Here is a 23,171-nt window from a genome sequence, read left to right as displayed (position 1 = left end):
AAAAAAAATATGGAGCTGCACTGCTGTCACCTTCAGTGTGAATAGCTGACCCTGATGTGTGGATAAAAGGACAACAGCTCTCAACTGTAATTTGTACCGAAACATCCACATACCGTCATGCACTTTAGAGGAGCTTGTCAAAGCAGCAAAATGGAGTGTTGAACCCTTTGAGCTGTGTTTTTATGCATTTGTCCATTCAAGTATGTGAATATGACTATTTGTATTTTTAGAAAGGCAACAAAATGTGACAAATTCTAGCCATTAAATCACATTTGGTCTCTTATGCATTAGTTATGTGAACAAGTCTTATGGGGAGCTCACACCGGATGCGGCTTGCGCAAATATATCGCGCTATTTGCACGTAAATAGACGCATGAACATTTTGAACTTTCCTAAAGCACATAAAGCACAACTGCTCTCTTAATAAAACCCATGTTAGCCATTAGCAACAAAATTAGAGTCACCGGGCTGACAGATGCCCCGCCCATGATGCGAATCCGCATCTACTGTGAAGTGAATTTCACACGTGAATTAAGCAAATTTAACATGCAAATTAAGCGATTATTTACGCATGGATAGCATACGTGCATCCAACGTGCAATACACATTTAATTTGCACCACTTCATTCACCTGAATCGCGTCATTCATGCTGCCTCATTCGCGCGATTAGCACCACAGGATATCTATTTGCATCTTTGCATTGACTTTCATCAAAGAATGCAAATTAACTTTATGCACAAAACTGGATTACCGCATAAAAGACTTGCGAGTAAAGCAGCGTTTCTATTCCAGTGAAAGTGAACAAAATCATCACTTTGTGAAAAACTGGCACTAAATATCACCAGTAAAAACGGAATTTACTGCAGTAGGAGAAGCTGTGTCAATCTTTTTTTCATTTAATAAATTACTTGCACCTAAAAATAGGTGAATGGAAACATAGCTACTGACTTTCATCTAGTGTGAACGCATTATTAATAGAAATAAATTGCTGGTTGCAGTACAAATAATGACCACTGGTGGCGCAAATAATTAGGCCCTGTCTACATGAACATAGGTCACTGAAACTGAAACTGAAACTCCTGTCAGGGTGAAGCTTTTCAGGTTTTGGCTTGTCCACGATATTATATTCTTTGTGTGATGACAAACTGTGTGCCGCGATCCCTGTTGTTTACAATACATGCGTCTGTGCAATTGCCAATGTAAAATGCTTTTTTAAGGCTTTGGATTGGCCAATATGACTTTATGGTTTGGAGTAGATCAACAACTCTTGCTTTGGCATGCTCTTTACAGTACTCAATAGGGCGTTTTTGCAATTTCATGTGAACAATTTTTTTTTAAAACTGCATGTGTGGATGATATATTTTTATTTTTTTGGAGGTAAGAAAATTTCTATTTACACAAATACCCGTATACATGTGGATGTGGCCTTAGTGTAAACTAAACCTCAAAATAAACAAAATCTTATCTATATAACCTAATTAGCCCATTCTTTAGTTTAGCTTAATTTAAACTTTAGTGTCGGTTCTGCTTGGTACAGAAAGGAAATTTGTCCTTAACACTAGACTTAAGACAACAACTGCATACATGCAACAATACAGCAATCACACAATAGCAATAACACTCATCAAGACAACAACATAAATTTTAAACCAAATTTAGCCCCATATATATTACTGCAGATCATTCTTTACAACCACCCCATTCACTTCAAACAGTGAGCCTATTTAAGACAACACCTGCTATTGGGATAAGTGAGTTTTTATAAGCATTTCTTCATGATTTAGGAATTCTAAACCTGCATCTTGATGGTAACATTTCAAAAACTGAGTGAAGGGGATGTGTGTATTATCTTAAAAAAAATAATAATAAAAATAAAAATTATGTTTTTTTCCATAAAGGTGTCAAATAGAATCTGCAGCGGATGTTGTTTATGAGCAGTTATTTTATATGTCTGATTGATAATTTACGATAATTTGCTCATCTGTTTAAGTGTTGTGTCATCAAACCATGAAACACTACTAATAATCTATTTGCCATATTTAAAGTCTGTGTACTAACATTAAAACTTCTCAATTGTGGAGAAGACTAAAGCGCTGACTTGCCTTCTTATAAATAGATTCTACATTATCATCCCAATTTAGTTTATTGTCAATAATTGTGCCTAAATACTTAACATTTGAGACCTGCTCTACTATTTTTCCATTTATAATAAATGTTTCCAAATGTTTTAAGTTTTAAAAAATTGTAGTGAACTATATAGCCCCTTTCAGAAGCTCAATGCCATTTGATTAATAAAATGGACCTAAAAACCATCTGTTGTTTGTAATAAGCTGATATATGTGGTTTGGCTTCAATCACTTATGAATTCCCCATTTTAAATGACGTTACACCTTGTCTTTACGAGTACAGTCAGTCTAACAATCTTGAATCAGTAGATGCTGACTCAAGTCCCTGGGAACTATACCAACCATCTCACAACAGAAAAAACACACTAGATTAGAGATAATGTGATCTATGATTTACTCAAATCAGCTGATTCAAGTGCCTTGTAGTTCATTAGTTTTTTTTCTTAAGTGTTTGAAAATTATTAGATTAATCAAAGTGTATGAAAATTTGCTGGCAGACTACCTGATTCTGATTCAGCTCGGAAAGCTCACATCAACTTTTTCTTCTGCAGATGTACTTCAACAGCACGCTGACGGACTCATCCAAACTCCTGAAGCCTCTCCTGGTCTTCTCCTTCATTATCTGTGCCATCATATGTGGACTAACCCGCATCATTCAGCACAAGAACCATGCCATTGATGTTTACCTGGGCTTCCTGCTTGGAGGGGGCATTGCTGTTTACCTGGTAAGAAGAATATAAGACTTATATAATAGTTTTTAGTGGCATTTTAGAGCAATTTCAGCAGGTTAAGTGTCTTTGTAGTGCACATTGCTTATATGTCTAAGACATGAACACAGTAATTCATCCAACTAGGACTTGTTCCTGGAATGGATCATTTAAATTTTTTAACAATATCCCCATCAAACATTTACAAGGTGAACTCTAAAATAAGAAGCAATACGAATTTTTTTATGCTTCAAACTCCAGCCGTAAGTCTAACCCTGGAATTGGATTAACTGTCTATGGCTGCATTTATAATGCTAATGCCTCTCGTCCAGACTAGCATTTCTTCTGCATTTCAGACTAAAAAGTCTTAAACAGATGATAAGTTTCCATTCACGATCACTAGACATGCATATTTTGCTGGTGTCCATACTTGGTGTCTACTGGTTGTGGTAAGGTTATATGAAAGGCGTTTGACAAATAAGAGAACAATAATATAATGTAACGCAATGTGTATTCATATATAGCACATTTATCGTGTATGGCCATACACCCAAATCGCTTTCCAATCATGAGGAGGTCTCTCCACATCACCACCAGTGTGCAGCATCCACTTGGATGATGCGACGGCAGCAGGCACCAGTGCGTCCACAACACACTAGCTATTGGTGGAGTGGATAGACAGTGATAGAGCCAATTGGGTGGATGAAAATGATTGGGAAGCCATGATCGAAAGGGCTGATTGGATGACTTCGGCCAGAACACCGGAGTTACACCCCTACTCTTTACTCTTTGCCATGGGATTTTTAATGACAACAAAAAGTCAGGACCTCGGTTTAACATCTCATCCAAAAGACCGGACAACACAACATTGGAGAAGACCAGTCAGAGAGTGATTGTAGATAGCCATACCTCTAAATTCAAATGTTTGCAATTTGGTTCTTCTATAATTTAACTGAACACCAGCATTTAAGCTAAAACCGGGTCTTTAACATTTTCAAAACCCTCGATTTTTGTAGGTCGAATAAACTGAGCAGTGTGGACACCAAATGGAACCGTATCAAAATGTATGCACTTTAAAACAAAAATGCACCAGTGTAAATGACACCTAATCCCAAATTCTATTTTAATTTCTCTCAAATTAGAGTCAATAAATTATCATACCTCTTTTTTGAGGTGAGTTTCCAAAAAAAAAAAAAACAGGGATAACTTTCTCCTACCCTAGTAGGTCAGTGCGTCAACATATAGTGCAACTGTGCTATGGTAGTTCTAGTCCGAGTTTTCAGATCCCATTCCCTCCTCTCTCTCTCTCTCTCTCTCTCTCTCTCTCTCTCTCTCTCTCTCTCTCTCTCCAACTTCACTTCATGTCAATATGTCTAAATAAATCTTCTTAAAAAGTGTTTGAGACAGTATCACTGCTCCACATGCTTATCAGAGAGGTCGGGAAAAGATGAGGCGTAAGGAGTAGAACTGGGATTTGGCATAAGATGTTCCAAGCCCCAAAGCAATGTTGATCCAGGAACAAGCCCCACTTATTAGGTAAACATAAAAATTGAGAAATATCAATCAATGTTGTGTTTTGTCCGTCCAGGGTTTGTTTGCAGTAGGAAACTTTCAACCAAGCAAGCAAAAACAGACAAGTCAGCTTCACGTCCGAGATCCTCAACGAGCCATGGCTGACCTGTGCCAGCAAGGTCACCACCTCCCTGCAAAGAGCTGCAGCAGCACCGACGGCCTCTCGTCTTCATGCTCTGAGGGAATCCTGCACCGCAACACTCAACACCACCAGACGGGATCCCGTAGTGGAGATGTGGAGGTCATCTCTACCCGCAGTCCTCCACACAAGGAGAACATGGTGACTTTCAACACCTTGCCCAGAGTACATACGCCTGCAATGGATGAGTCTGCCTACCGAAACGCCACCATCCACACCTCCTCTGTGGACTCCAGTAGGTCCAAGCAGCTGCTAATGCAATGGAAGAGTAAGAATGAGAACCATAAACATTCCCTGCACGCCATGGAAGGTGGACAAGCACAGTCCCCTCCACACAGCATGGACGTCCGCTGCAATTCTGAACCTTCGGCAGTGGGAATGAATGGTGAAAATCAGGGCCCTGGAACCCCATACTTAAAAATGGCCACCGGAAGTACAACTCTACCAAGCAACCCAAGCGGGATTGCTGGCGGTGCTCGGATACCCATGCAGCCTCGGCCTGGCTCTTCACAGTTGGTCCACATCCCAGAGGAGACGCAGGACAACATTGGTGGTTTGCCAAATTGCAGTAACTCCCGTGACAAATGGATGAAGAGCATGGAGAGGACTGCGGAGAAGGGTGGCGAGGTACCAGTGGTTAGGACTAACTCTAATGGCCAGCCACGCATCATGCAAGTGATTGCGATGTCTAAGCAGCAAGGTCTATTGCAGGGAAGCTCTCCCAGTTCTGAAAGCAGCAGCCACACCAGCTCCACTGCACCATTACAACGATACAAGAGTCTAACTGAGGATTCAGGAGGTCAAGGCAGCGCTGGAGCAATTATCCGGGTGGAAGCTCATCCAGAAAATGGCCGACCCTTGGTGCATGCGCACTCCACAGATGGAAGTGGCTCCTGGACGTGGAAGTCCCAAAGCAGCTTTAGACAATCATTTGAGCTTAATGACTTGAATCGAGACTCGGAGAGCTCAGAATCTGCGAGGGACATGAACAGTTCTACGGACAGAAAGAGCTCTAAAGACAGAAAGAGGAACGGCTTGAATGCACCTAAAGCTGTTGCTGTGCCAACGGTCCCGACTGTTCCAATTGTCTCCACAGCAGGTGGTGACCACCATCCCAACCAGACCATCTCCACCATCCGCGTCACTCCGATGGAAATGACTGAATCCGGTCCTGGAAGCCGTGATTCCAGTTTGCGCAGGAAAACCAGGATCCTCATCCCTGAACGAGGAAACAGCCCAGATAACACCAGGAATATTTTTTACAAGGGAACATCAACCACTCCGGTTTTCAAAGAGTAGTCGAACATTATCTCACCAAAAACAAACAAATGAAGAAACTAGAAGAGATTGTGTTTTCACGTAGACACATTTGCTGTTTTAAACGTCTCCGATGACGTCACTTGTTATGCATGAGGTTATTCACTGACTTTTTAAATACATGTAAGACAGCAAGAAAAGCACAAAATCCAGGTTTTGGTCCTAATTCTGTTTACTATTGTGATAATGACATTGACAGCTTATCACATGGAAATGGTCTTACCTTTGTGACACTGTGAAGCTGGAACTGTGACTGTGCCAAGTTTGAACTGCAACACTGTTTAAAGCATTCAACATCTCAGATATACTAAAAGATCTTTCCTATATTCATACTGTACTTTCATATCACAAACTCATTCATACAATAGTAACTATGCTAGCTGAAACTCTTATTTTTATATAATGTAAATAACTTTTAACCTTGGTGCTGCCCAATTCTGAGAACATTATGTAAAAAAAAGGAGAAGTTAAGAAAAAAACATCCTAAAGTATAGAAAAGAAATCTGTTTTCCAGTTTGTGCTGTGCACTCCTCTGAAAACTGTGTCATTTGAACTTTCTAATGACCGTAAGTGCTTAGAACATTTTCTGTAGCAAACAATAGTCATAAAATGACATGCACTTCACATTTAGTACATGCAATACAATAACTTTACGTGTCTGTAGGAATTTGTACGTATAAGTAGACACATGAAAGAGTCTGTCATGTAAACAGTGATATTTAATATATCCAAATGTCAAAAATAGAAGAAAAACAGTCTTTACTCACGTACAAATACCAAGGAATGCTAATCTTCCAACATAGGCTCATTCTTAAAGCGTAATAATGTATACATTACTGGAGATCGCAAATTATATAGCCAAAAACGAACACTTCGGGGCGGTATTTTGCCGTTCCTTTTTACGCTAACCAGCTGACCGCTTACCTACATATGGATGGCTTTCCTGCTGTTACCAGTTCGTCTAGTAGCTTGCAATGTACGTCGGAGGACTAGAGACACAGGAAGGAGTTGACCTTAATGTCAGGGTTCGAGTCTGGCGAAGAAAGATTCCAGAAAGCAAGTAAGATAAAAACAGAAGCCAATAAACAAGTAAATAACAAGGTGAGAATGTTGTAAAATCTGTAAACATGCTAAAAATCTGGGGCTTCATGTATCAATGCTGCGTACGCACAAAAAATTTGCGTACGCCAGATTTCATGCTCAGGTTTGGATTTACTAAAGATTAAATGAACGTGAGAATGTGGATTGGTCCATGCCAATTTCATGCCTGGCGTACGTGCATATCTTGTGTGTGTTTGTTTTATTTCCATTGGCGACTCCTAGAGGAAATTGTGTTAAATTGCACACTACAAAGTATCTTTGAGCCTTGCAATGGCAGGTGTATGGGACGGGATCATCCGCATGTCTAGCAGATATATAAAGTTTCCATACCATGCAGTTGACCAGCCAAACATTAAAGCGGAATTTGCAGCAATCGTCGGTTTTCCCAATATAATCAGAGCGATTGACTGCACACATATTGCTATAAAGGCAGCATCTGAAGAAGTGATGAAGAGTAGGCAAAATCTAATATGTAGTGGGGGAAAAAAGAAGAATTAGTTAATCAGACGCTGGATTCTAATCGGGTTTATACTCGATCAAAACATGTTGCCATGCACTTTACGAGCTTTGTCACGCAAACAGTGATGGGTGGGAATCATTCAACTAGCTCATTCCAACAAGGTGCAATTAGCCTAAATAGATACTACAAGTTTTGCACCTTTACATCGGACCATTTCTTTTTTAATTCGCTCACAGTGCGATGTTCAGGCCCCACTGCGTTAATCATGTCAGCTAATCTCTTCCACTATTTTTTTCTTTTGTTATTAATTCTGGAGGACAAACTTGCAGATAGCGCTGTTTTTCTCTGGTCTACCTCCGAAAGGAGCTCCTCCAATTCACATTCTGTTCATAGTTTCTCTTTTTGCTTGCTTTTGGCATTACTTTTTTGTTTGGTTTTGCCAAAGTAGAGTCATTACCATATTCATACAGGGGAGGAGGCAGGGAGGGGGTTTTGATTGTGCGCTCAATTTCATGTTAATTCGGATGTACAAAGAGAATATGCGTGGGATTCCGCGTAATCAAAGTTTCATCTGATTTTTTTTACTGTGTACACACATTTACAGCTTTGTCCGTACGCAATGTTTTAGTATGAATTTAAGTCTTCATACATGAGGCCCCAGGTGAGGGCTTTTCTTTTTCTGGATTACTTTTTAAAACTGTCGATTGGGTTTAGAGAAGCGGGTGGGCTGGTCAATCTGTGCTTTTGAAAACAATATTGGTTGGTTTTTGGGAAGGAGGAGATTGGGTCAGTCAGTCAGTGAACAGCGGCCTCTGGTGGATTTACGTGAGAACAGCAGGCGCAAATGGCACTCGCGATCAAAAACGGCAAAAAAAAAAGTACCTCCTGAGACGTATTTGGCACTCTCCAGAAATGTATATATCGGTACGTGTTGGGTTTAGGGAAGGAGGAGGATGGGTTAGTCGATCGGTCAGTCAGTCAGTCGACAGCGGCCTCTGGTGAATTTACGTGAGAACAACAGGCGCGAATGGCACTCTCAAGAGAAATTTGAGATCTGAAAAAGCATACACAGCGGCCTCTGTGGATTCATGAAAACAAAAACTGCAAAAAAACGTACCTCCTGGGACATATTTGATGCTCTCCAGAAATGTATATAGCGGTACATTTTCAGAATGAGCCTGGGTTGTAATCTTCCATCATGACTACTATTGAAAGGAAAACTGTGCAGCTAATCTTCCACTCTTCTCAAATGTATCATAGCATAATCTAAACTGACTTTTTTTCCTACAGATAATTTTAATTGTATTTCATAGATATTTTGAGATTAGCTAAATTAGTAGCAAAACAACACTCCACATTAATTTTCTGTGGTTATTCCACTGTGAGCTCCAGCTTTTTAGGCCAAACAGTCATATAGTAAATGTTTTATATACACTTGTGTAACCCACAAAAAAATGTAAAAAAAAGAAAAAGGCTTTACTGTTCAAAAATAGATTTGCAATGAGCAAGACGTAGCTCATCAAATCTAGTGTCATCTTAGCTGTTAAAAGCGACAGCAGATTCCATGTTAATGAACTTTTTATAACCTGTAAATTAATCTGCCAAAGCGTATTTTAAAAGGAAGATTCTGTTTTGGAACATTTCTATAGAACTCTGTATTCTTATACACCACAGACTCTCTCAGCACAGCTGTAGCCAATGCATGGTAGTTTGATATATCACATTTATTTTTGGTTTCCTTTTTTTGTAAATGATGCATTTGTGTAGCGGCTGCAAGTTTGATTATTTATACTGAATATAAACTACCTGTTGACAATCTTTATAGATGAAGTTCTTTTCAAATCACACCAGGATACACTGTATGTTATCTCTAAAATGTCAAGAGATTGTTTGGATACCTGTTAATGTGCGCTCATCATTTTAGAAATGCATCAAGCATGCTGGTAGCAGTGTGTGTTTTCTGAGGAACGTTCTGTAGCACTTTTGTGTAACTGTCATTGACAGATTCGGTTTGAATAGGAATGAATTTACAGTGATGTTATGTGTTAATGTTGCAGCGACCTGACACTGAGAAATAAGGTCAAACTCTGTTCATGTACGTCACCTCTGAGGATTATAGTTTGTTTCGAACATGAAATAGTTCTGTTTTACTCTAGTAACAGGGTAGATGAAGAAAAAAAAACTGTGCTGTATCAGTGTTTGAATAAACATTTGCCATTTAAAACTCTTCAGTCTTCGGTCATCAACATTTTTAATAGTACCCTTCACAAATATGCCAATTAGCCATAATTAAAAAAAAAAGATGATAACTTTTAAATGGTTTCGGAAATGATACCATTATATGTGTGAACTAAAAAAAAATTATTTATTTTAGTCCCTTTATTAATCAGGGGTCACCACAGCAGAATGAACCAACAACTTATCCAGCATATGTTTTACACAGCGGATGCCTTTCCAGCCGATACCGAGTACTGGGAAACAACCATACACTCTCATTCACACACATACACTACGGCCAATTTAGCTTATTTAATTCAGTCTTTGGACTGTGGGGAAAAAAAAACCAAAGCATCTGGAGGAAACCCATGATTAGGGAAAACATGCAAACACAGAAACACCAACTGACCCAGCCGGGGCTCGAACCAGCAATCTTCTTGCTGTGAGGCAAAAGTGCTAACTACTGAGCCACCATGTCACCCTAACTAAAGAAATATGATGTCTTATGTATGCTTTTTATATATTTATTTATGAAAGACATCACCATCTACTGCCCCGGCATGCAAAAAAGTGTTTTAGTTTTCCTGGATCCAAGATATTTATCCCCCCCTGTACTGTTAAAAATAAATAAATAAATAAATAAATAAATAAATAAAATAAATGTTGATCATTCTAAACGTATTATATTATAAAAAATTTAAGTCAAACAGGTTAAAAAAACTGGTTTAAAAAAAATTCTCTCTTCTGCTAACTGTCAAAAAATTGTATGATAGTTGCCATTTTTTGGTAAATTATATTGTTTTGATGCTTGAACACCAATTTCGTCTTTAACCTAAACATAGCAGTTTAATAAAAACTTTTTTAAAAAAAGTAAAAAAAAAAAAAGCAAATGAATAAATAAACATAAAAAAAAAAAAATTTATATATATACCCTGTAAAAAAAAATAAAGAATTTTACGGCTTATGGCAGCTGGGGTGCCGGAAAAAAAACATAAAATAACGGCTGTTAAATTATAGAAATTTACCGTAAAATCACTGACATAAAATTACAGAAATTTCCTTAAATTTAAATTTCTGTTAAATTTCTGTAATTCAACCTCTAAAAAAGTAAAATAACAGTTGTTAAATTATAGAAATTTACCTTGAAATAACCAAGGTAAATTTCTGTAATTTAACAACTGTTATTTTACTTTTTCCGGCACCCCAGCTGCCGAGAAAATAACCGCAAAATGATGTATTCTTTTACAGTGTATATATGCATCGTAGGATAGTGTAGCGTGCATCTAATGTGCACTTCCAAATATCACCGGAAAGAGTAAATCATCCAGATACTTCTCGCATACTGTTTTTCGAATTCTATGAATACTGTTTTTAGTGTTCGATATAATATAAGCCCAGGCAGCAGTTAAAATCTCTCAGTAGTTATTCAGCAACCCTCTGCACTTCGCAATTGTAAATGAATATTAACTGCTTTAGTCCAACATCTACATTATCAGGATAATGAAGATGAAACAAGAGTGGACACTTCAGCAAGACAATGATCCAAAACACAGCCAAGGAAACTCTCAAATGCTTTCAGAGAAAGAAAATCAAGCTCTAGAATGGCCCAGCCAATCACCTGACTTGAATCCATCAGAAAATACAAAATGAAGGTCAGATTTGACAGACGAGACCCACAGAACCATCAAGACTTTTTTGTTTTGTTTTATGTTTGTATCTTTACCAAAATCTGGTTCAATTCCATGTCAACAGCTCCTTTAGAAATATTATTGTCAGGAAAAAAACATGTCCAATACTTATTTTTTGTATTATATTCAATTAAACAGATTATGACAATACATTATGATGGCCTATGAAATACATCAAGACTACTGAAGTGGGAAAACTGGATAATTATTTGTCCCATATTCATGAAAATTTCTTAATGCATCACTGGAGTTCTAAATATGAATCATTTTGATATGAGTATGATTTTCCTGTAAGCAGAAAACAGTCAACAGCCAAACAAACACAGCAGACTGTGAGTTAAACAAAATCTGACTGTTTTCAAATGCAAAACCAGGGTATAACCAGTTTAAATAAATTGTTGCCTTTGGTCTTTTGTCCATCCTTGAAAATAAACTGAAAATTAGCATGGTCAGATAACTCCCATCCCTTCCCATATTCATCCTATATCTCTTGCATTAAGCAAACCGAAGCTGGCATAAGGCGCTTTTTACATTGCTGTGCATTTAATGAGGATGTTTTAAAAGAAACATTAATTTCACACTAGATCAAGAACACGCATCGCCATGCAAACACACACAAAGCTCCCTTCATGATGCGGAAACGCTGGTCTAGTTGAGACTGCCATGTGTAATTATTCCCGTACAGTAAAAAAGTAGGTCAGTGAATTGACCTAAATTGAATGCGAGCGCTGCCAGATACAACGCATCTCTTCTGAGCACATGAAGCAAACTGAAGGATAATGAAACAATAATAAATTAACAATGGCCTCTAGATCACACAGAAAGTCTGAACATTACTGAAGTATTCAAGTATACACTGAATATTACAGATATGAAATAAGAGATAAGGTGCTGGGTGCAGTTCACTCAACAGCCACCGGTGTCGCTATAAACAAGGATTTCCGAATTCTACATACAGGCCTTTTAAAGGCAGACGTACACAGTGCATTTTTTGTTATTGTACGAACTTGTACCTTGGTCATGGCTTATATCGTGTCAGAGAAATGTACGAGGCAGCCGAGTGGCACATGGGCTTCCAAACTGTTTTTATAAACAGTTTCCTCCATCTTCATTTTTATAAAAATATCCATCCACATGAATATGCAAGTTACGCACTGTGCAGGATTGTAAAGGGTACGCCGAACCAACAGGTGGCGATATTAGGTCGAAATTAAGTATTTGCACAAGTACATTGCATATAAGTCAAAGCAAACGTGAATCGGTTAACTGAACTGTGATGCGAACGATTCGAAATAGGTCATGAGTATTTCGCACGTAATTCGTCTAACATAGGCTCATTCTGAAAATGTAGCCCCTATATACATTTCTGGAGATCACAAATTATGTAGCCAGAAGTACGGCACAGTATGGCTACAGTTCATCCTTAAAATGAACGATAAAGGGCAGTATGATGCCTTTTCACAATTACCTGCTGACTTGCTTACCCCCATGTGGACGGCTTTCCAGGTGTTACCAGTTTGTCAAGTTAGCTCGGGTTTAATTCTCCTTAACCGCATTTTTCACATTTGGTGTGAACCCAGCCATGTTGGCCAATCAGAAAGGAGAAAACAGCACACATGCTAACATCATGAGTCAAAAACTCTGGCTTTATTGGTCACACAACTACACTGTAAGTGAGCACCCTGGCTGGAGTTTTAAGAAAGTTTTAGTTTCATTCATTTATTTATTTTCTTTTCGGCTTTGTGCCTTTATTAATCAGGGGTCGTCTCAGCGGAATGAGCCACCAGTTTCAGTTTCAGTCACCTGATACTGCATTTTTATGTCGACGAATGGCCAAACTATGAATAAAAAACTTTTTTTTTTTAAATACCCATGTTTGTGAGGTCAAAAGGTCAATCTGTCAGTAGCACACTTTGAGGATACAATCACACTGTCAGTAAGGACTTTTTAAAAAAATGATCTAGATGTTATCTCACAGTTTCCATTGCTTTATGTAGATAAGGTTTAAGTAAACAGTTGTCCACTGTAATTGTTTGGCTTTTGATTTGTTTTTGTTATCATCCTCAGAAAATTTTATATCAAGATTTGTATTGTTCTGCCATATTTATTGGTTATCAGTTACCAAATATAATGACATTATCAGTTTTTCCAGTTGATCGACATCTATTCTTGTATTGTGAATTGGCTTATAAAAATACTAAAACAGTGTTCACACCAACGCATATACGCAAGTTCTGCAATTATTCCATTATTGTTTTTTTTTTGGGGTGGATTTTGATTGGCTATCAATGGCTTTTACTAGTAAACTTCCTTCCAAGACTTTTTATTTTTTATTTTATTTTAAACAAAGGCATTTGAATTGTGACATATGCCTACAGATTAAAACATTAATAAACAAATTAAACTAAAAATTAGATTTACAAGTTGCAATCTTACATATTTTTATGTAAGGAAAAAAATATGTATAAGAGTGATATAATTCCTCTGCCATTATCTTTATAGTTGTAATATGGACTTCCCTAAATTGGAATTTTATCAAACAGTTTAAATGATATACCTTTCCATTACCAGTTCATTAAGGGCCCTAATAGCAGAATTAGAACAGAGTTTCACTATAATTTTACTAATGCGACCACACTACAGCTTGCTAATGCTGTGAATTTCCAAAGAAATAACAGGCTTTAAATGCAAGCACCTATTGCCTTTGAAATATCTGTCATCCCTTGTATCTGAAAGATGAGGAATTTAATTTTGGATACGTATTTAATTATGTATTGGATATCAGTTAATAATTAATGTAAGACGCTTGACATTCAAAGTATACAAAAAAAAGTGTAAGAAAAAATATGCATAACTGATACAGCAAATAGAAATAAGAATGATTATTCAGGTGTTGGCAGAATTTCAAGCTTAGCGAGCCATGCTTGAGAGATTTCATCCAAAACCAATAGCAGAATTGTAAATAGGAAAAGCAGAAGACCTCATAGGGTATTTTAACCCATTGGCTTTTTCCAACGAATTAAAGCTTAAAGGGAAGCAAAATGAGATATGTTAAAAAATAGCTCTGTTTTAACACACAACTTTACTTCGAAGCTGTGCATTAAAGTCTGCATGAAAAATGCTGTTTATTTTGCTATGTAAAACATGGATGTGATTTCAACAGTACAAAACTGAAAAATGTTACCATAAAAATGCGTAACCTAATTAACAGTAAGTTTTCTTAAAATGTACGGGGAATAACTGTACATTGAGTTTTCCCAGAATTCCCTGCATGACACTTCACTTTTTCTTTTTTTTTAAATATATTTAAATGGTTTGTTTTAGGGGTTTTTCCATCAGTTATGTACATTAGAGTTTTATTCATTCATTCATTTTCTTTTTGACTTAGTCTTTTTTTTATTAATCTGGGGTTGGAATGAACTTTAATTGAATGTGTTACCATGATGGTGTTTGGTAGTTGTGTGAATAATACTTACATGTTTCTCTACTTATGGGAAATAAAGTTTATTGTTAGCATTGGTTCATTATATCGTGTTGGGGATAGTTACCTTTGAAAGTAGTGCTTTGCAGTATTGTGTTACTCTCCAAAAAAGTAACTAGTTACTTACTTCAGGGGTATCCAAACTCAGTCATGGATGGCCGGCTACCTGCAGATTTTAGCTCCAACTTGCTTCAACACACCTGCGAGGATGTTTCTAGAATGTCTAATAAGAGTTTGATTAGCTAGCACAGGTGTGCCTGATTGGGTTGGAACTATACATTGCAGAACACCGGCCCTCCAGGACTGAGTCTGGACATCCCTGCCTTACTTAGTTACTTTTTATGGAAAGTAATGCGTTACTTTTGAGTTTCTTTGTCATACCTGCCTGAGGCTTGATCTCTTTCAGAATAAAGGAGCTCTGCATTTGACAACACACTGTATAACCTACATCTTCATTTATTTACCTTTAAAAAATATATATAAAAATAAATAAATAAATAGAATAAAGTTATCTTCTGAGAACTTCCTGGCGCTATACATGCCATATATTTCAAGTAGTGCTCGCTGCAGAGCCATTTGGGCGAGCTGAGCTCCAGCGAGGGGGAGCTTGAGCTCCACCTTTTTTGCACTTCTTCTACGAGTGATGTCACTGGGGGTAAGGTTAGGGGTGGGGTTGGTGTACGCATTAAAACAGCTTACAGGAGGCAGAACGAGAGCTCATGCTTCCCCTCGCTGGAGCTCAGCTCTGCTCAAATGGCTCTGCAGCGAGCACCCTCTCATATATTTAGAGATTAATGAAAGCTAAGAGCAATGCGTTTGCTACTTTTGTATTTTTATCTTATTAGTTAGGTAAAATCACTGTACATTGAGACTATGATCCCCTTTTTTCTAAAGTGTTCAAAATACTGAGAATACTTCCATCATAGAAATGAAAGACTCTGTCAGAAAAGTAATATTATTATGCAACTCACATTACAATGGTTCTGTTTTTGTCTGTATAACAAAAGATATGAAGTTGATTCTTCAAAACATTGATGTATTACGATTATAAATTAAATTTAAAAAGTTTTTTTTTATTGTAAACATTAACATTTAAACTATTTTACAGTTTTTACCATAGTCTTAACGGTGAAATACTGGCAACCACAGCTGCTGTTTTTGTTTGCCATAGAGTTTACAGAGTTTTTAGATTTTTTTTAAGTGTTAATCTTTAATCAAAGTTGATCAAAATGAATCGAAATTGAACAATCTGCTTCTGCTCTGAAACTTCAGTCTTCTGATGATGTCAGTTAGACAGTTTAGATGAAATGTTTAGCCAAGCCAAAAGCATGAAAATAAAATCTCACCTTTAATCACATAATAATCTGAACGTAATTTCAGTTTAAAATTTATCATAGTATAATTGTTCACAACAACTTCTGATTCATGCAGACTTTAATAATATTTTAAATAATGTACATTTTCTTAGACTGTTTCATTTTCTAAGACCTGAAGGTTTCATCAAGAGCCACAAGAATTGATTTTTCTTTGCCTGTACATGTTTTTTTTTTTTTTTTTGACTCTCAAGGTATAGCTTTAACGTTCAACTGAGGGGAAAAAAGTAAGTTACATATAACCTGGTGAGTGAATTAACAGCACATTTTCCCCTTTTGACTGAACTATCTCTTTAAGCTCACGAACTTCATGCATCAACCTAATGTCTTGAACTAAAGCTGGAACCTTCCAATCACATTACAAATTGAAATGCTAATGAATGCCCTTTAAGTGCAGCGGTGACCTTAATGGAACAACTATTTGTCAGCATCGCCGTTTATTTATATATCGCTGATTTCATATTTACCTCACAGCATATGAGCGCTGAAAGGTCAAAACGTCAAGTCATGTTGTATGTGGATGTGGGCAGCAAAGGAACAAGAGCAGCTGGGAAATGAAATAAAGTCCAGATTAAAACCATTGGTCTGTCCAATTTTAAACGCATTAGCGGTTAAGACATTGGTTTCTTCACCACTGACTGATACATGTCCTGTGGGTGTGTAAGTATCAGTGCACATGTAAAATGCAGTTAATTTTAGCAATTAAGATAATGCCAGTGTTTGTGTGTACAGCAGCTTTTTCTAAAGGACTGTTGCAATGTAAAGATTTGAGGTCTGACAGAAAACTAGCTAATCTAATAGACTAGCAATGTAAAGATTTATGGTCAAACTGACGGAAAATTAGCTAATCTAATCTAAATATTAAATAAAGGGTCACACTTACAGCCCAGCTGGAAAAAAAAAACTTAGCTTTAACCAGGCTGTTTGATTAGCTTTAGCTGGTCAACCAGCCTAGTTTTATAGGCGTTTTGGCCATTCCAGGCTGGTTTGCAGCCATTTCCAGTGAGGTATTAGCTGGACAAACTGGGCGATGACCAGCTAAAACCAGCTTGACCAGCCAAGCCAGGTTGGGAGCTCAGCCAAAACCAGCTATGTCTAGCTTAAAGCTGGTCAAGCTGATTTTAGTTGGTCATTTTTCAGCCTGACCAGCTAAGAAAACTAGCTAATCTAGCTAAACTAGCTAATCTAATTAAAAAGTAAAATTAAAATTAGCCAATTTAATTAGCAATATATATATATATAAAAAAAACATTAGGTCGAACAGACATAAAACTAGCTGATCAAATTGACTAGCAATATAAAAAGTATAGGTCTAACTGACAGAACACTAGCTAAACCAAATGACTAGCAACATATTTTTAGGTCTAGCTGGCAGAAAACTAGCTAATCTAATTAGCAATGTAAAATTTAGGGTCAAATAGAGAAAACTAGTTAATCTAAACGACTGGAAATGTAAGGATTGTAGGTCTAACTGACAGAAAACTGGCTAATCTAAATGACTAGCAATATCATGTTTTTAGGTCTAGCTGGCAGAAATCTAGCTAATCTAACTAGCAATGTAAAAAATGTAGGTCTGACTGAAAGAAATCTTTTATAATAAACTTTTAAGTGGTTAGTTTAAAGTGCTTAATCAACGTGGGTCTTTAGATTTTTCAACACTGTTTTCTCAAAATGAGATATTTTTATAAAAAAAGGGGAAAAAAAAGAGAAACTTTATTAAGCCAAAATAATTACTTTGAACTTGACTTCATCCAACACTGAAAAATGTTAATTGACTGTTTCAAAACAAGTCTTGTCACTTGCAAGTGCAGTGGAAAAATAATTACAGTTGTGTATGACTCCCATGAGCTTCGAGGATTGCATCCATACATCTCTGCAATGACACAAATAACTTAACTGGAATGGCAAAGAAAACGTTCTTGCAGGACTCCCAGAGTTCATCAAGATTCTTTAGATTGATCTTCAATGCCTCCTCCTGCATCTTACTGTATATATGCTCAATAATGTTCCTTTTTTGGTGAGTAGGCTGGCCAATCTTGACCTTCTTTGCTCTCAGAAACTTTGATGGAGCCTGAAGTATGAGGAGTGCTATCCTGCTGAAAAATTTGCCCTTTCCTGTGGTTTGTAATGTGATGGGCAGCACAAATGTCTTAAAAGCTCAGGCTGTTAATGTTGCCATTCACTCTGCAGATCTCTTGCACGCCCCCATACTGAAATGTAACCCCAAACCATTATTTTTCCTTTAAAAACTTGACTGTTTTCTGTGAGAATCTTGGGTCCATGCAGGTCCCAATAGGTCTTCTGCAGCATTTGTGATGATTGAGACGCAGCTCAACAGATGAGTCATCTGAAAAAATTTGCCTTCTGCCACTTTTCCAAATGATCAACTAGAAGTCAAGTTATTATTTGTTGCTCTTACAACCAAGATTGATGACATGCCTTTTGTCAGGCAGTGTATACAAATGATTGCCTGCTTAATGACATAAACTTTCATTAGTCGTTTCTTCATCCCTAAAGATCATGTGCAATATTCCCTCCACTTGATAGACTTTAGTTAGTATGCAGGGATGGTTGGTTGTCTACTTCATCCTCAGCATTTCAACGCATTCTGCTATAATCAACTGCATTCTCCAAAACATTTTCTATTCATTTTATGAAGTGGCAGCTCTTCAGACGGCCTTCAACTCCACAAGCTTCATACAATTCAACTGTCTAGACAGCGGTTCCATCAATAAAGTGATGCAGACAGGCAGACAATGACATCAAAAACATATCTGGATCTTTTAGATCTCTTATGCACACAGCGGGTCCTTACAATGGACTGAACTGACAACACTTGTGGCATATTTTGAATTAATAACAAGACATATCCAATCTTCAAAAATAAAATTATACTGTAAAAATTGTATTATTAATTAATAATAATAATACTAACAATGATAATAATAATAAATATAAAAATTAAATTTGATAGCTTTTGTAATTATATTATATTATATTATATTATATTATATTATATTATATTATATTATATTATATTATACTCTCAGATTATAATGCCTTGGCTCACTCAGAAAGGTAAAAGGATCACAGGATTTATCAAACACATAGATTCATTTACAAACACAAACTTGGAAGACCATCGATAACACAGGAACGACATGGGGTAACAACACAGCTAAGAACACCAAACAAAGGACTGACTAACCACAAAGATATAAATACACATGACATGATGGAAACTAATGACTAACAGGGGAGAGACACAGGTGAAACTGATGAACATTAACAAATGGCGGGAACTAGAACAAAGAGGTCACATGATGAAAACAAACACACATGGAGAATGAAAACATGGGGGTAGATCAGGGGTCACCAAACTTGTTCCTGGAGGGCCTGTGTCCAACATATTTTAGCTCCAACCCTAATCAAACTCACCTGAACAAGCTAATCAAGGCCTTACTAGGTATACTTGAAACATCCAGGCAGGTGTGTTAAAGCAAGTTGGAGCTAAACCCTACAGGGACACCGGCCCTCTAGGACTGGGATTGGTGACGAAAACATGGAACACAGGACCTGACACAGATGCGACTAATCAATGCATTAATATTTTTAGAATAAAATACTTGTAGGATTTTGATAAAATAAATTATTTTTTACTTGAAATAAAAATATATAAATTATAATATCTTATGTTTTATTTATTTTCAATGTATATTTAATGTTTATTTTAATATATACATTTGATCCTTATATTTTATTGAATGTAACTTTAAATATTAATTCTAACCCTTTTTTTTGGCTTTTAAAATATATTTTATTAATATACACTTAGGATATGTGTTTTTCATGCAAATAATTACATTTGACATTTTTTATTTATTTTACTATGTATTTTTGTGTCAGTTTATACTTAATTATATATTTTGACAAAAACGCTTGAAATTAATACAGTAAACAGTAACTCATTTAATATTGCTATAATAATATTTTTAAAATGTTTTACTAATATATAATTTCTGCTTTTATTGCAGTGAATCATGTCATTCTAAACACCTCTACATTTTTCATGAACTGCCCCTGATGTGCTGGAGGCAAGCTAGGTTTTATTAATAATAATAAAAAATTGGTAACACTTTATTCTGATGGTCTATTTGAGTATTAGTAGACTGCTTAATATCTGTTCCCAGTCTTTTAACAGACATTTAACTGAGTATAAGAAACTTTGCAAGTACACGTCAACTTACACTAACCCTAACCCCAACCTAACAGTCTACTTCTGATCTAATGAGAATTAGTTGGCATGTAGATGCAATGTGACTTAAAATCAGCCAACGGACGGTCAAAATAAATTGTGGCCAAAAAACTCAGTGGCTTAATGCAGTGATTGTGGCAATTGAGATTTTTCATTTATTCTTCCAGGTTTGTTTAATTTCTTTTAAATGATTGAAAATTCAAGTTTCTGCATTTGAAGCTATGCCAGTGTTTATGTAATGTGTAATGTGTATTTTTTATATAGCGCATTTATTGTGTATGGTCATACACGCAAAGCACTTCACAATCATGAGGGGGGGTCTCTCCACACCACCACCAGTGTGCAGCATCCACTTAGATGATGCGACAGCAGCCACAGGACAACGGCGCCAGTGCGCTCACCACACACTAGCTATTGGTGGAGAGGAGAGACAGTGATAGAGCCAATTCGGTGGAAGGGGATGATTGGGAGGCCATGATCGTAAGGGCCGATAGAGGCTTTGGCCAGGACACCAGAGTTACACCCCTGCTCTTTCACGAGAAGTGCCATGGGATTTTTAATGACCACAGAGAGTCAGGACCTCGGTTTAACGTCTCATCCGAAAGACAGCAGCCACTGACAGTGTAGTGTCCCCTTCACTTTTACTGGGGCATTAGGACTCACACAGACCCCAGGTTGAGCACCCCCTGCTGGCCTCACTAACATCACTTCCAACAGCAACCTAGTGTTCCCCTTCGGTTGGGGAACTTCAGTGCCATGAATGGGAGGATTCGGATCAGAAGCCGCTTATCTGGAGAGTATTGAACGGGCCAATGAATGAAATTAATTGGCAGCGTAAGCTTGCGCAGGTGTGCGACATCTGCAATCATCTCAGCATATAAGCACACCTGAAGCCAGCAGACGCCATCCTTTTCGCTTCAGATCCTTTCTGAGTGAGTCGATGAGGGTTCCTCTTGCTGATCAGCACTTCAGAGCGAACGAGTGTGTCTCCCGGTCCAGAGTGGGTCTTCGCGGTGGCAGACGGTCGAGCTGGGTTACTCCCTTGCCTGCGGTTCTTTGGGTCCGGTCCTCCAGAGCGGTGCGTATAGTTGCAACTTTCCTAAAAGAGCAACACAGTCGTGCAGCACGTCCTTTTCAGGATGGCGCTCCGACTGTGCGTTTCTGGATGCGGGGGTTTCCTGTCTCCGGATGATGGACACGATCACTGCATTGCATGTTTGGGGGTCCAGCATGTTAATGCGGTGCTCGCGGGCGGTTCATGTCGTCATTGCGATGCCATGACCGTTGCACAGCTAAGATCGCGGCTAACTTTCGCAAGAGAGCGAGCCACCCCAGTTGCCTCCTGTTCTAAAAAAGCAGCGGGCGCTCGGGCAGATCTGAGGGTTTCAGCGGGAGCTAATCCGCCGCCCACGGGCTCGCGGACCTCTCGCTCCTCACGGCGCTCCATCCAAGCTTCGGGTGGTGAGAGTGATCCGTCTAACCAGATGGTAGCTCTCACACTCGCTGACACCGGAGATCAGATGTCCTCCGCGGCATCGGAGGGTGGGCTTTCACTGTCCGACGAAGATCCGGACCCGCTCGCCCCCTCCGGGCAGGTGAGCGCTGTCAAATCGGATCCTGAAGCGGACATGTTAGCCGTGCTTTCCCGGGCTGCTTCGGCCGTGGGGTTGGAGATGGTTTATCCCCCAGCTCCGCGGCCGGACCGACTAGATGGGTGCTACGTAGAGGACCAGAAGGCGAAGCCTTCGAAGCCTCTCGTCCCCTTCTTCCCGGAAGTGCACAGTAGGCTCACGCAGTCCTGGAGGGCACCTTTCTCTGCCCGTGCTGCGAGTGCCTCCGCCCTCACCGCCCTTGACGGCGGAGCTGCCAGGGGGTATGAGGCGATCCCGTCAGTGGAGCGCGCTATCGCGGTCAATCTTTGTCCGCGCGGCGCCTCTACGTGGCGGGGTTTGCCCCGCCTCCCGTCCAAAGCCTGTAGGTTGTCTGCCTCCCTCGGAGCCAGAGCTTATAAGGCTGCGGGCCAGGCTGCTTCTGCTTTGCACGCGATGGCCACCTACCAGCGCTACCAAGCGCAGGCGCTGGCCGAGCTGCACGAGGGCGGGTCCAACCCAAGCTTATTACATGAGCTGCGCACCGCGACCGACTATGCTCTTCGGACTACTAAGTCCGCCGCGTGTGCGCTGGGGAGGACGATGTCCACACTTGTGGTTCAGGAACGCCACCTCTGGCTAAACCTGGCCGATATGCGCGACGTTGACAAAGTTCGCTTTCTTGACTCGCCCATATCCCAGGCTGGCCTGTTCGGCGACACCGTCGGTGAATTCACCCAGGAATTCAAGGCGGTGAAAGAGCAGTCGGATGCGATGGGCAATGTCATCTATCGGCGTGGCCGTAAGCCCGCTCCGCCCGCCGAGCCATCCACCTCCGCTGTTCCTCGCCGAGGGCGCCCGCCAACGAGTGCTGCCCCGCCCCCGCCTGCGCCTCCGGCCAAGCGGGCGCGGCGTTCACCTCGAAAGCAGGCAGCCCCTCCTGCCCAGGGCGCCGTTAAGTCCGGTAAACGGACCGCGAAGCGTCCCTGAGACAGGCCATCCGGAGAAGAGGAAACTTGCTCTTTCCCCGCTGGAGGGCGGGGCCCCGATAACAACGGTACTTTTCAGTGCCACCAAAACATCAGTAAAAGAGCACTTTTTCCCTTCCCCGGATGTGACTGCACGAGTTCTGCCAGTCCGGGACG

At 39.0% G+C, this 23,171-nt stretch overlaps 1 protein-coding gene and 2 long non-coding RNA genes across 10 annotated transcripts in view; 2 read left to right on the top strand and 1 right to left on the bottom strand.

Moving 5' to 3' along the window:
• plppr4b (phospholipid phosphatase related 4b) overlaps positions 1-9,650 on the top strand; it is a 42,232-nt gene extending 32,582 nt beyond the window's left edge. Inside the window, exons 6-7 of the mRNA XM_087309780.1 lie at positions 2,679-2,852; positions 4,423-9,650. Coding sequence (XP_087165906.1) covers positions 2,679-2,852; positions 4,423-5,844 — 1,596 coding nt within the window. The 3' untranslated portion in view covers positions 5,845-9,650. The remainder of the gene's footprint in view (positions 1-2,678; positions 2,853-4,422) is intronic.
• The window catches only part of LOC137489259 (uncharacterized), a 154,550-nt gene that overhangs the window by 30,496 nt on the left and 100,883 nt on the right, over positions 1-23,171 (bottom strand). For 5 of the 8 annotated variants that reach the window (XR_015525161.1, XR_015525158.1, XR_015525162.1 and 2 more), the window contains 2 exons: positions 6,787-6,895; positions 2,630-2,849 (listed from right to left, as the gene is read on the bottom strand). This is a non-coding gene — a long non-coding RNA (uncharacterized LOC137489259). Of the gene's footprint in view, positions 1-2,629; positions 2,850-5,590; positions 8,950-23,171 lie in introns of those variants that run through there. The other 3 variants (XR_015525160.1, XR_015525157.1, XR_015525163.1) reach the window with 3 other exon arrangements.
• LOC147831107 (uncharacterized) lies at positions 10,911-15,242 on the top strand. Its single transcript, XR_015525170.1, has 2 exons — positions 10,911-12,327; positions 12,717-15,242. It is a non-coding gene; the product is annotated as an uncharacterized LOC147831107 (long non-coding RNA).

This window comes from Danio rerio, chromosome 24, assembly GCF_052040795.2.
Source record: "Danio rerio strain M-AB ecotype USA chromosome 24, GRCz13ab, whole genome shotgun sequence".
Lineage (NCBI taxonomy): Eukaryota > Metazoa > Chordata > Actinopteri > Cypriniformes > Danionidae > Danio > Danio rerio.
Note: the sequence above shows the minus strand (reverse complement) of the source record. Positions and strands in the feature narration are given on the sequence as shown.